This window comes from Cricetulus griseus, chromosome 3, assembly GCF_003668045.3.
Source record: "Cricetulus griseus strain 17A/GY chromosome 3, alternate assembly CriGri-PICRH-1.0, whole genome shotgun sequence".
Lineage (NCBI taxonomy): Eukaryota > Metazoa > Chordata > Mammalia > Rodentia > Cricetidae > Cricetulus > Cricetulus griseus.
In genome coordinates this window covers 132,850,241-132,864,521 of record NC_048596.1, presented here as the reverse complement: position 1 = coordinate 132,864,521, position 14,281 = coordinate 132,850,241, and the positions used below count along the sequence as shown (strand labels likewise).

At 45.4% G+C, this 14,281-nt stretch overlaps 1 protein-coding gene across 3 annotated transcripts in view; it reads right to left on the bottom strand.

Moving 5' to 3' along the window:
- Nucleotides 1-14,281, bottom strand: part of Fan1 (FANCD2 and FANCI associated nuclease 1) — a 36,012-nt gene that overhangs the window by 19,206 nt on the left and 2,525 nt on the right. For 2 of the 3 annotated variants that reach the window (XM_027408075.2, XM_027408076.2), the window contains exons 3-6: nt 11,724-11,864; nt 9,362-9,563; nt 6,203-6,436; nt 59-190 (exon numbers count right to left, since the gene is read on the bottom strand). In XM_027408075.2, coding sequence (XP_027263876.1) covers nt 59-190; nt 6,203-6,436; nt 9,362-9,563; nt 11,724-11,864 — 709 coding nt within the window. The remainder of the gene's footprint in view (nt 1-58; nt 191-6,202; nt 6,437-9,361; nt 9,564-11,723; nt 11,865-14,281) is intronic. The other variant, XM_035442471.1, reaches the window with a different exon arrangement.

Sequence of the window (14,281 nt, the reverse complement as noted above, 5' to 3'; positions counted from 1 at the left end):
GCTATGGGTTCCACCCACAACACTGGAAAACAAAACAAAGAAAACACCCAGCACTCACCTCAGGGAAGGGTGGCTCTTCAGTTGGTCCCAGTCCCTTTTTGCACTCTGAAAGAGCTCCTTAGCTTCTTCCCAGTTCCCACTAGCCATCGCAGCTGAAATGTCACTCAGCAAGTGTGCAGCCGCTGCATATCTAAGGAAAATGCCATGCAGGTCTTAAGTCAAGGAGTCCTTCCATGACAATTCCTACATCCTGGCCACCGGCTTATGTTTGAGAGCGTGAGGGATGTGCAGGATATGGTGGTGCCTGCCTTCAATCCCAGCACTGGGAAGCAGAAGCAGAAGCAGAAGCAGAAGCAGAAGCAGAAGCAGAAGCAGAAGCAGAGGGTGGGTGGATCTTTAAGTTCCAGGTCTACAAAGTGAGTTCCAGGCTACCTAAGGCTACCCAATGAGTTCCTACTTAAACACACACACACACACACACACACACACACACACACACACACACACACAAAGTGAGGTATATTTAAGTTGGATCCAAGAGATAATATAGCTCTCCCCACTACTCAGAATGGCTGTGACTAATTCAGGCTGCCCTACTAGGAAGACAGAAGCATCTACACTGTAAGATCACAAAGCTGGCCCCATTATATAAACACTGTGATCAGATCAGTACTCCAGGGTTCTGTCATTCACTTGTTCAACGGAGGCACCAGGTAAATCTGTAACTGGCTTCAGAATTGTGGCAAGAGGTCAGTTTGACACAGTAAGCAATGTAGTCAGAGGTACCACTGGGACCATGCCCAAGCCAAAAGAATGACAGGGTATTTCCAAAGTAATTAGGAACACTTGGGGGAGACCGCAATGATGAAACTTTATGAACTATTTGGTGGGAAGAAATATGACTTTCCATTACTTTCTTAGATATGAAAATCAATGGCATGTAACTAACAGACTCTGAAATACTATGAGAGCACAGTCTTGTATTTTAGGGAAGAGAAGAATGCAATACAGTTAACGTTAACAAGAAACATCTTGCCTCCAGAGGCCAAGTTTGCTCACAAACCCAAAGTCCTCACCCAAGGTCATGACCATCAGAAACACATTTATGCTTTATAACTTTCCATTGTTTTAGAAACGGAGACACCAGTCAGTACCAAAATGACATATGAAGTAGCAATGAAAATAAATTTATGGTTGGGGGTTCCTAAGACCATCAGAAATAGTGTTTTCTGATGGTCATGACCCACAGGTGGAGAACTGCTGCCAAAGACACAATTATTTATGATATGCTACTGGACAATCCAAGGTCAATAAGGAAACAGAAAAACATGGTCAGGGCTGTAGGTCACATGATAGAGCACTCTTCTGCCACACAGAAATTCCTAGGTTCAGTCCCCCGCACTACATAAACCAGTTGTGTTGGCACACATCAAAATAAGAGATTCAGAACTTCAGCGTCATCCTTGGGTTCATAACACACACAGGGGCAGCCTTCTCAAAAGAAAAAGGAGAACGTCTGGAGGTTAGGGCAGGCAGGTGGTACATCCTCCCCACCTCAAGCCATCACCAGGACAGGGGCAGCATCACAGCCGATCCAACTTCTACCTGAACCAAGCCCACCACAGTTTACCCCATCTCCCTCAGTTGCCACCTGGCTGCTAGTTCTTGTCACCATCTGAACTCATGTGGACAGTGCCCATCCCTCATCTGCCCCAAAGCCACAGCCCTTGCTTCCCAAACCTCTTCTCAATGGCACATAGACAGGCTGATCTCAAACAGTATTCTCCTCCCCGCCACCAGCCCCCTCCCTGTACCCACTCTCTCCCCACCTTCTCCCCATTCCCAGCCTCCTCCCTGCACTCACTCTCTCCTCACCCCCAGCCCCCTCCCTGTACCCTCTCTCCCCACCTTCTCCCCATGCCCAGCCTCCTCCCTGCACTCACTCTCTCCTCACCCCCAGGCTCCTCCCTGTACCCACTCTCTCCCCACCTTCTCCCCATGCCCAGCCTCCTCCCTCTGTCTACTATCTCTCCATCTTCCCCTCCATTCCCAGTCTCTCCTCTCTACCTACTGTCTTTCTCTTCTCAAGTCCAGCCTATTCCTGCACTGTCTCCCCAACCTCCTTCCATTCCCAGCCTCTTTCCCTACACCCACTGTTTGTCCTGTCATTCCCACATCCCCAGGCTTGTCTCTCCTGACACTCACTCCACATGGGTGGCTCCTCCCCCAGGTCTCCAACCTCAGCGCTGAGACATGGAGGAACTCCTCCTGCCCATTGTTGCTCCTGTGTCGCTCTGATTCTTTGGAAGAACCTGCTGCCTCCTTCTGGCCACCTGTTAGCCTCATGGGCACAGGCAGGCTGCTGCTATCATCTTCTGATGGCTGTCTGACTGCCTGTCTCACCTCTGAGACTCCTATCCCAATAACCCAAGGACTTCACCTCCAATGAGGATGAGGAAGAGCATTTTAAATATCCATTTCTCTACCTCCCATCACCCACCAACCTGCCCGTGGCTACTCAGAGCCATCTATTGACAGTGAACTATGTTGTCTTCAAAATTTTGACCTCAGGTATTTCATCCACTGGCTGCCAGCCAAAGCATCCCAGCTAATTTAATTTAACACAAGCAATGAACCCTATGGCTCAAAGCACCCCGGCTGCCCATGGCCACTATGACATGTTGGCCACAAGCACTCTTGGTCCTCATGACCTGTATATTCATCTAGAACCAATCAATCCAGCTCTCTTGGCATGCCCTGTTCAGTGGGCCACACAATATTGGTGTGCACGCCAGCTCTCTCCTTATTGTCTGTACCCAATGCCCTGACTTTTGCCGAAGGAAATCATAGGATGGGGGCTAACTGGTCCTACTTGACTCAAGATCACAGTTTTGAGTGAATACTAGCTCCTATCTTTACTCCCTAGAGGCCAGGCTAATAACATTGCAACAAAACAGCGAAACTGCCTTGCCCTCACATTCCCCTGCAGCATGCCAAGGGTGATTGATACAAGAGAGCATCTACTGAGTGGCTGGTGGTACCCCGCATCCTGCCCCCTGGCCTTGACAGCTGTCCCATGTTCTTCTAATCATCATCTCTTGACAACACCATCACCCCAGGTAGAATGCCAGAGCCAGGCAGAAGCCAGCCCCGTCCACTCCTATCTGCCTCCTAATACCTAATAATGGTCAAGCTATTTCTGCTTCCAAACTGTTTTTGATATACTCAACTGTGTCCACTGTCACCACCCAGTCCCTATGTCACCAACATCCCTCACCCGGACTACCACCAAAGTCAAACTAGCCTTCTTCAGCTCTCTGCTCCCCTCTGACTTCTGCTCCATAAGACTGCTCTGGTGAAGAACATGGAATACCCCCTTCAGCAGCTTCCCAATACTGGAAAGACCCAGGCTGAGCCCCATCTCAGTGAGGTCAAGCATCCTCTGGTCCCTGCAGCTTGTCCTTACACTGCTGCTCCTCAGAGTCAACACAGCCAACTCTCCCATGCCTCAGCCTGCCTTCTTACTGAATGTGTGCACACCCTGGTCCAGGCATGGCTACCTTCCCATTCTCATGGCTTGTTTCTGATATCAACTCTCCAGGGCCAATCTCTGACACTACTTATAAAGTAGAACTTCTGCAGCCTACTTCTCAATGGTCAAATAATTTTTTAAAAAAAATTTATTACTTTGATTTTATGTGTATGTGTGTTTTGCCTACATGTATGTAAATGCACTGGATGTCTACCTGGTTCCCACAGAAGCCAGGGGAGGATGAGACAGATCAGATCCCCTGGAGCTGGAGTGACAGATGGTTGTGAGCAGTCATATAGATGCTAGGAGCCGAGCTAAGTCCTCTGCAAGAGAAGCAAGGGCTCTTAGCTGCTGAGGCCACTCCACAGCCCTGTCACATCATTTTTTCCCCCATTTTTTTATTTAAATTAAAAACAAGATTGTTTTACATGTCAATCCCAGTTTCCTCTCCCTCCCCTCCTCCCCTGCTCCCCACTAACACCCTACCTATCCCATACCATTTCTGCTCCCCAGGGAGGGTGAGGCCTTCCATGGGGGATCTTCGGAGTCTGTCATATCCTTTGGGATAGGGCTTAGGCCCTCCCCCATGTGTCTAGGCCGAGGGAGTATCCTTCTATGTGGAATGGGCTCCCAAATTCCATTCGTACACTAGGGATAAATATTGGTCCAGTACCAGAGGCCCTACAGATTGCCCAGGGCTCCTCACTGACACCCACATTCATGGGGGATCAGTCCTATGCTGGTATCCCAGCTATCAGTCTGTGGACCATGAGCTCCCCCTTGTTCAGGTCAGCTGTTTCTGTGGGTTTCACCAGCCTAGTCTTGTCCCCTTTGCTCATCACTCCTCCCTCTCTGCAACTGGATTCCAGCTGTCACATCATTTTTATACACTGATTATTATGTCCCCAGTGAATGGTACCCATGAAGGCAGCAACCTTACCTCCTTCTCTGCCTTAACTCCTGAGACTCACAACCTAGGGCACAGGAGGCTCAGTGCACTCAACACAGCTTCACCAAATTACTGAGTACCACTTATCTCAAGTGCAGAAGTGGGCAAAGGGCTGTCAGGTCAGCTGTCATGTTACAGGGCTTGTATAGTATGGTACTTTCAGAGGTCAACTAAATCCAATTTCATTCACAACCAATGGAATTTTAATTACTTCATTATAGCATAGGTACTTCCCAGAAAAAAAAAAAAGAGTCCCCTCTCTTATGAACTTACCACCTGTGGTTTTGTCAACTACAAAACTAAAAGGTAATTTCTTTACTATAAGGGTAGTGATGACATTTATAGCAATAACTAGCATATATGAGGCACTAAACAAAGGCCAGATTCTAAGTATTTCCCATGTGCTCACACATATCTATAAGACTAAACCATCACTCTCTCTTGTCACAGATGAGGCAACTGTGACAGAGTAACTTCATCATCCTGAGTACAATGAGGCTGGAACGGGGCTTCAGGGTATGTAGGCTCACGAAAGAGAAAAGTATAAAGCCATGAAGAATAAAACCCACAAAAGACAGGAGACATCTGCAAACAGGGTAAGTCCTCATCTGGCTAGAGGCTCACTCCAAATGAACACAAGCAAGACATTAGAAGCAAAATGCGCTAATATTGGCTTCCATCAACACTGATTTGATTCAACTTTCCAATGACTTCACCTAGAACACTAGTGTTCTAAACAATACTTAATGCTCCCTAAAGCAAAGGTCTGAATTGGTATTGGTTAAATTTGAGATATAACTCTTAAATCAATAACAAAAAGTGACAAAACTCATTTTTCTTATAAGAGCTGCTTTTTCTTTTTTTTTAAGGAAATATAACAGCATGGTTGTGTGCACCCACATAAGCAACACTCACATGGGTCAAGAGTGTAGGGCAAAAGGACTATGATTACCAGGCCAGGCCAGGCTATTAGGCCAGAAAAACCCTGCCTAAAAACAAACAAAAAGGCAATAAAATAAAATAAGGTATTTCTTTCTTTACAAATTTTTCAATCAAAGCCCATTGCTGCTCACACCAGCATTCATAAAATCCACATTGTATTGTGTAAACCCCCAAGCTCTAACTCACCACATGTGTGATCCTCACCACAGGCACAGGCTCTCCTTGGTCTGCTCTGAATGCTGTGACTGGGAAAACATGTTCTGCCTCATTCATCCCAACACATCCACAAGGCAGGGTGGCCAAAATGCCTGTGTCACAAAAGTGTTTCCTGCCACAGCTACTCAGGAACAGAGCCCGGTGATTTTTTTTTTTGGGGGGGGGGGTTCGAGACAGGTTTTCTCTGTGGCTTTGGAGGCTGTCCTGGAACTAGCTCTTATAGACCAGGGTGGTCTCCAACTCACAGAGATCCGCCTGTTTCTGCCTCCTGAGTGCTGGGATTAAAGGCGTGCATCACCAACGCCCAGCCTCGGTGAAAATTTTTGAGCTATAACTCGAGACTCACTGACTTGGCAGCCTTAGTCTAAGTTCCTGTCTGAATTTTCATGTAGATGCAGAGAACACACAAGGAAGGCGAAGGATGATAAAATTGGAAAATTTAAAATGGCTGTAGCATGCACACCATGTTTCTACATTGGCTGGAGAGAAAAAAAATAGTTAAGATCTCTGATTAAATTTTAAAAACACACATAGATATCATAATGACTTAAGCGTGTCCCTACCTGATAAGGTCCTCTCTGTCCCTGAAGATCTGGGTCTTCCGACTGACCGTGTATTGAGGAAATTCCATTCGGCCCAGATTGACCAATAACACAGTAGAAAGCTGGCCTTGACCCCCACAAGCAGCTTCTTCATCTTCCATGGAATCAGTCAATGAAAACAGCAGCAAGATGCGGGAAAACACAGCCCTAGGGCCTTTACAGACCCGAAGGGACCGGCCAGCCAAGTCTTTAGCTCTAAAATACAACAATACAGAATCACCTCTCTGGTGTTTAAGCATTTGGGCATAGATTTTACAAGCTATCCTCAGCTAAAATAAAGAGAACTGGCAGCCATTGTTCTAAACATGCAGCAAATTTGTCACCCTCTGCTGTGTGACAATTGAGTGTTACTTAGCGTTTCTGGAGCTCAGAGTCTCACTTAGGACATGGAGGAAAACAGTTGAATTTTTATCTCCAAATTGTGTTGTGTGGTTTTTATTCAATATTGGTGCTTCCTGCCTCAGCACAGACTATGTGGGGTGTACCAGAGCTACAAACAGTCAAAACACCAAGGAAACTTATAAAGGAGAGTATTAGAATGCATTACCTTTGATATTAGCGCCCCCCTCTGTTTTTTGTTTGTTTGTTTGTTTTTTCTGAGACAAGAGTTTCTCTGTGTAGCCCTGGCTGTTCTAGAACTTGCTCTGTCAACCAGGCTGGTCTCACAGAGATTCACCTGCTTCTGCCTCTGAGTGGTGGGATTAAAGGTGAGCGCCTCTACCACCTGGCTCTATCCATTATTGATCGGAAGGTCACTTGAAGACTGGGCCCCTGGCTCTGGTCCTCACGAACAGCAGCAGACCCCTTTCTTTGGTGTGCTCACTCATCTTCTCACTGCTTTCTATTACTCTAAGACCAAATTCTAGTCAGAGAAATCTAAGACCCACAGTCTCTACAATAGGCCTGCTTTTAAAAATGAACATGTATTTCTGGATTTGTGTGTGTGTGTGTGTGTGTGTGTGTGTGTGTGTGTGCGCGCGCGTGCACGCGCATATGTGTGTGGGCACGCACGTGCCACATATGTGTAGAGGTCATAGCACAATTATCAAAGTCGGTTCTCTTCTTCTACCATGGGGGTCCTAAGAATCAAGGTTAGGTTCTTGGAGGCAAGCGCTTTTACCTGCTGAGCCATTTCACCAGCCCCTATAATAAGCTTTTGAAAAATTAAAGATAAATTGTTCCCCCAAAAAAGAGAGAGGGGTACCTAAAGATGGAAGGGAGAGAGGAAGAGAGGGATGGAGGGGATAGAGGGAGGGAGGGAGGGAGGGAGGGAGGAGGGAGGGAGGGAGGAGGGAGGGAGGGAGGGGGGGAAAGGAAGGAAGGAAGGAAGGAAGGTGAGAAGAGGTACTTAAACCATTACTAACAGAAGCTCTTGGCAGGCAGCAGCTGAGATGAAGTGATGCAGCCGCATTCAAGGTCTGGTGTTATTCCAGTTCACAAAACCGTCTGGAAACACTGCCATTCCAGAACATCTGGAGGCATCTGCAAGGTGAGTTTGGAGGTCTGAACTAAATCTAGGGCCACAGCAATGGGTTTCCTTGGCCAAGATACCATTGGTATTTAGGCTGGGTAACTCCTTGTTTGGGGGTTTGGGGGCTCTCCTGTGCATTCTATAACAGGATGCTCAGCACATCTGTCTTCACTCACAAGATGCCATTAACACTGCCCCTCCCCCAGTGGTGACCACCAGAAACCGTCTCTAGATGGTGCCAGATGCTCCCAAGGGGCAGTCACCCCCAGTTGAGTCAGTGGCCCTAGGGAAGGCTTCATACCTTCTCATTTGAAAGTTTCTCAATGGAAATCAGTTGTTGATATCTAGGGGCACTGCAGAGGTCAAGTGACACTTTGAGAGTCCTGAGACACAGGAGAGGGATCCAGCACAGCAGCAGCTGATTGAAAACTGCTCATCTACAGAGGCTGCCCGAAGCACCCACTCCTGACCTGGGGTGAACCTCAGTTTCATCTGCTGGTATCTACTGGCCTGTGCATGCAGCGTCCAGCAAAGCAAGCCTCCGGGCTGAAGAAAACCATGCAGGGACTCTTAGATTAAGCAAGCACCAATTTCTGTGTCCTCAGTGGGGAGCCATAGCCATGCACAGGTAGAGCTGTGCAGATAATCTTCAAGGATTTCAGTACAAGGTAAATAGCCCAGAGAGAGTTATCTCCATGCAACTCCAAATCCAGTGTTGAAAACTGTTCACTTTCTTTCTCTTACTACACCTGGTCATATCTAAGTTCTGATAATGAAAGCTGGTCATTTTAATGCACATCAACTTACAAAATGTGACATATAAGGTTTCGTTTAGTTTAAAAATAAAAGCAGACAAAAATAGTATTTTGAAAACAATTAACATACCAAGTAGATAAGGATCTCATACTTCTGTAGGTACGTACACTTTTTTTTTTCTGGCACTAGGTGCTGAACCTGAGGCCTTGCACATACACATTAGGCAAGTGCTTGACCACTGAGCTACAATCCAAGCCCCAGGACTTCATACTTCTGTAGTCAATGTCTACACACATAATTTATTAAAATGGAGTCATTTATGAAGAGACACATGTAATATACAAAATAAACCAGTATCTCATTTTATCCTCAATTGCTCCGGACTAATTCGTGTCAGGCTAAAGTACATATACTCTGACTTTATAGATTTCAAGGTAAAAGAACTCCACAGGTTTTCATGACTTTCCCTAAATTAACAGCTCAAGTACTTCCTAAAGATCACAGAAACCCCCCAGAGCACTGGGTAAAATTTAGGGGGGGGAGAGAGATGCATATAAGCCTGGCTCACAGCACTCCAATAAAAAGCTTCGTAAATTAAAAATGTGACTGACAGCTGCCCTGAAGGCTGCAAGAACAGCAGTCAGGGATATTTTTAGTTCTCTTAGATAATAAATTATGGATACGCACCAAAGATCTATGCCTTTGCTTTACTGCCTACTGATTTTTCTTGCTTCTAGAAACTAGTAGTCTTAAAACAAGAACTTTCAATAAAGCACTGAGACAGCAGAGTAAAGGCTTTCAGTTGTCAACCGCAACGCAACTGGCATGAGCAGCCACAGTCTGAAGAGGTACGCACACAGCAAACATTTTCACTGATACAAATGGCCACAGACCTTTTTAAAATCACTGCTCTGATTCCAGACTGAGTCTTGCCCCAGGTGCAGACCGAGCGCTGTCTGGCCAGTTTGAGAAGGGCATCTACCAGCTGCTGCTTCTGCCCAGCGGGACTCGCCAGGTGGAAGGTTTTGGCCAGGGCTTTCAGTTCAGGGGCAGAAAGGAGTTCAAGTGCATCAGAGAGTTCTTGCAACTCAGATTCTGAAACAGTTAACAACAACCAGAAGTTCAAAGAGATATATAGAATTTACTATTGTCTAATATTACTTACTCAGGGAAGGAAAAGAATTAGCTAGATAAAAATAAAATGAAATTTCTCTATAGAAATTGTAATAAGTTTTCCAAAACAAGCACAAGTTTGCCAAGAGTTCATCAAAAACCCTTTCCATTGAAGACTACAGATAACAGCCAGGTGGTGGTGGTGCACGACTTTAATCCCAACGCTTGGGAGGCAGAGGCAGGCAGATCTTTGTGAATTCGAGCCAGCCTGGTCAACATAGTGAGTTCTAGGACAGAGAAACCCTGTCTGAAAAAAAAAAATCAATCAATCAATCAATCAATCAATCAATCAATCAGTCAAACAAAACCCACTGTAAACACAAACTATGAACAAACATTACTGGGATACAGTCTCCATCTTGCTCATCTGTAGCCATGTGAGGTGTCCAACTAGGTCACAGAGGAAAGTGACTGCCCACTCTCCTCCACTCAGCCCTCTATTCCATGATGCAGCTTGGAAAGCCTTAACTGGGCTCAGTCCTCCAACACCCTGCTATGGTGAACCCCAGGTCCACACCAGGCCAAATGCACTGGGCTGAATCAGACCCAGCCATTTGTCTTTAAGACATTCAGTTTCGGGTGCTATCTTCTTCCTCCATTTGTATGTATTTACTGGGTGTACAGTTCTAAGGCCCTGGGGACACTGCAGTGAGCAAGGTCCTTGACTAAAGGGAGCTCATCTCCTACCATAATAATTACTCATGCTAGGCAGGAAAGGGTGGTATAAAGGAAAACAGAGCTAGGTGCTGTACAGATGGCTCAGCAATTAAGAGCACTTGTTGCTCTCCCAGAAGACCTGGATTCGGTTCCCAGGAGCAACACTATCTAACTCCAGCTGCAGGTGACCTGATGCCTCTGGCCTGGGCACTTGTACTCTTAAGCACACGCCCACAGGCACATAATGAAAAACAAAATTAAGTGAGGCCAACAAAGCCTGGGAGGGTGGGCAGATGCTTTACACAGGATAGTCAGGCAAATCTCTTACAAGAACACAGTGCAGAATGTAATGAGGGACAGGTTTGTGCAGTAAGAAGGTGGGCACTGTTCTATGAAGAAAAGACATTAATTTCAAGCTTATGAAATGAGAATGCATTTACCATGATAAAGACTACCAAGGACTGCAGTGTGGCTGCAAGATGCAGAGGAAACAGCCATGAAGTGTCCACGGTGAGCCATCGGGGCTCTGGTCTTGCTAAGTTATATGTGTCCCCAGTGGCATGCCCTCTGTCAAACATATCAACCTATAGAATTTTCATCAGATCTTCCAAGTCAGGAGGAGAAAAGGATCAACTTCTACCAAGGAATGGAAAACACTACTGACCGCTCAAGCCAAGCTGCTATTGTACCCCCACCCTTCCCCAGCATGCGCCACCTCTACCCATCCATCCACTCCCTAGCAATCACCCATCATCATCTTTACCTACTATTCCCACTACAAACTCTTCCCCCCAAAGCCATCTACTATGATTGTTTATTTTGTCAAAAGTATCCACAACTTGAACTTGGCCGCACACCCCTCATTCTCCTTATGCCCCTTCCCATCCAGTACTGTACAGGACAACCCAGGGCACCCTCAAGAGAAGACAGATTGTCTGGTGTTCACACGGCTCTAATTAAACTCTAATTAAATTCTACAGGTCATCAACATACAGGGGTGGTATGTGTGGACATGGCAGGGGTAGATGGTTTTAGAGGAAGACTTATTTCTTCTCAGCTGGTTTGGTTTTGTCAGAGATGAGGAATTTGAACAGGGTGAGTCAAGTTCTCACCGGAAGACAAAAGCTCCAGAGGGATGTCCCCTTCTATGGCAGTGCATTCCATCTCCAGGAGGGAGACTGCACTTGCACCGGGATAGCAATGGCAGTTGGCCTGTCACTGCCCTAGTGGCCTTCACCCAACCTGACAGTCTTAGGTCACATGATAACCTGTTGCCCTCAACTAACAGCTTCTAGGTTTTTTTCTTAAAGCAATCATTATTTAGCAGACACTAATCAGGAGATGGCACCACACTAACATGCTCACAGAATCCCACTGAAAAATCTTAAATTCCATTTTCCTCTCAGCTCCTCCCTCTAACCATACCTGTCTGTAGAAAGCCTGAGTCCTCTAATTCTTCAACCACAGGGGTTAAGTCTGAGGAGATCTCTTCATACTCCAGTTTACTCATCTTAATCCAGGTTAATTTACGTTGAAAGAGCCTTACATACAACTTCTGACCACTAGCTGCAATAAAGTTCAGAAAAACAGCAAAAATCATTAGCTTTCTTCTCAAAAACATACGGATTCCATTTACTTTTAGACATCAGGCAAATATGTATTATTAGAAATATACACCTTTTTTCTTTATGTATGATACTGGCATTTCATGGTATAAACCATTAAAAATCTAACTTATCAATAAACACTGGCCATATCAAAACTTCTAAAGCCAAATTCTCCTTTTTTTTTTTTTTTTTTTTTTTTTTTGTTTTTCCAGACAGGGTTTCTCTGTGTAGTTTTGGAGCCTGTCCTGGAACTAGCTCTTGTAGACTAGGCTGATCTCAAACTCACAGTGACCCGCCTGCCTCTGCCTCCCGAGTGCTGGGATTAAAGGTGTGCACCACCAACGCCCGGCTAAATTCTCCTACTTTTTGATGCAACATTTCTACTCCTCAGAGAAGCCCTTTCCAGAATTCTAGCTATTTTGTTCTCTGCTTTTAGTTTAACACACGTGCCTGCTAGTTTTATGACAACCTGATACAAACTGGAGTCATTTTGGAAGAGAAAACTTCAATTGAGAGAATGCCCCTACCATACTGAGCAACCCTGTGCTGTACTTTCTTGACTGGTGAATGACGACTAATAGGAGAAGGCCCAGCTCTGTGGGCAGTGCCACCCGAAGGCCAGTGGTCCTGTGCATTTAAGAAAGCAGGCTGGACAAGTCATGAAGAACACTTCAGTAAGCAGCACTCCTTCATGGCCTCTGCATCAGCTTCTGACTCCAGGTTCCTATCCCATTTGGGTTCCTGCCCTTGAGAGGACCAAACAGATGCCCTAACAGGCTGCAGTCTTCTCTCATAGATCAGGCCTCAATTTCAGTTTTCTGAAATTGAATAAGCAGTTTCTGAGGGAACCATGGACAAAGAACAATCAATCTCCAACACCCCCGACAGCAAGAACAAGGAGATCTGATACATGAAATACCAGGTCTGAACCACAGTCAACAGATAACAAGGATAAAGCCTGGGACTTGTCCAGGCCTGTCCAGAAATGGGAAACTGTAGCCTTGACCAGCCCCTAACTAGCCTTAGCCAATTAGAACATACTAATATGACTGCCACTCATTTAAGCCAATTGTAGATAAAAGGACCTAACTGCCTTAGGGCCTCCCCTCAGCTATACTTAAAAGGAGCCTTTGAGCTCTGCTGGTGGTCATTACCATCTTGCCTTTGCTTGGGATGGATGGCCCCAGCATGCTGGGATAAATGCTCTTGCTGATTCCATACATGGATGGTGGTCTCTTGTGGGACTTCTCCAGGACCTTAGCACCCCGACTTCCCTCAGTGATGGACTGTGATGTGGAAGTGTAAACTGAAATAAACCCTTTCTTCCCCAAGTTCCTTTTGCTCATGGTGTTTTATCACAGCAACATAAACCTTAACTAAGACATTATTCTACTTTTGATTAAAAGAAATCTGAACTTCCTCCATAAAATGCCTTGTTTTGATCTATGCAAACCTACTTAATTAACCTACTTAGTGCTTCCTTAAAACCCTGATTGTCTTTAAATTTCTGCCAACTACAAAAGAATATAATTACATTCCTTGAAACTTCAACATTTCTTTCCTTTAAGGAAGCAGAAGCAATTAGCAGCAGCAATTTTCACCTAAAGTACATTGTACATGGCCAGGCATGATGTCAAACACCTGTGAGCCCAGCACTCCAAAGGTGGGGGCAAGAGGATCAAAGTCATTTTCAACTACACACAGAGCCCCAAGCTACCCAAGACCCTCCCTCAGAAAGACATTTTAATGAATAAATAAACAAGCAAAAAAAGACATGTTGTATATGATTTTCCATAGAAAGCAACACAGAAAATCTGTTGAACTTGGCTTGGGCAAACTGTTCCTGTGTTTCTGTTTTTCTTTCCTTCTTTCTTTCTTCCTTTTTTTTTCTTTTTTCTTTTTTTTTTTTTTTGTTTGTTTTGGTTTTTTGAGATAGTTTCTCTGTGTAGCCCTGGCTGTCCTGGAGCAGAAATCCACCTGCCTCTGCCTCCCGAGTGCTGGGATTAAAGACATGCACCCTTACTGCCCGGCTCAATCTGTTCCTACTTCTAGGCTTTGGAGAAGCAGCGATACCAACTACTTAGGAAGTCACATTCCTACAGTCAGAACCCAACCAGAGAAATCCGACCACTCTGGATAGGAATCTGTTATGTCATCACATCCATCTTCTAATGAGAATCACACAAACAGAAGCTGTGGACATACTTAGCTGTGCACACAGAATTATTTGCATATTCAAAAATAACACCACCGTAAATCCACTTACCTGGTGGATTTTGTAGTAATGTTCAATGTTCAGGGTTTTTTCTTGGATTTTAATGCCCCAACATGGCCACACTTCATTAGAAGGCAGTGTGGCCACCAAAGCAGCTTCTT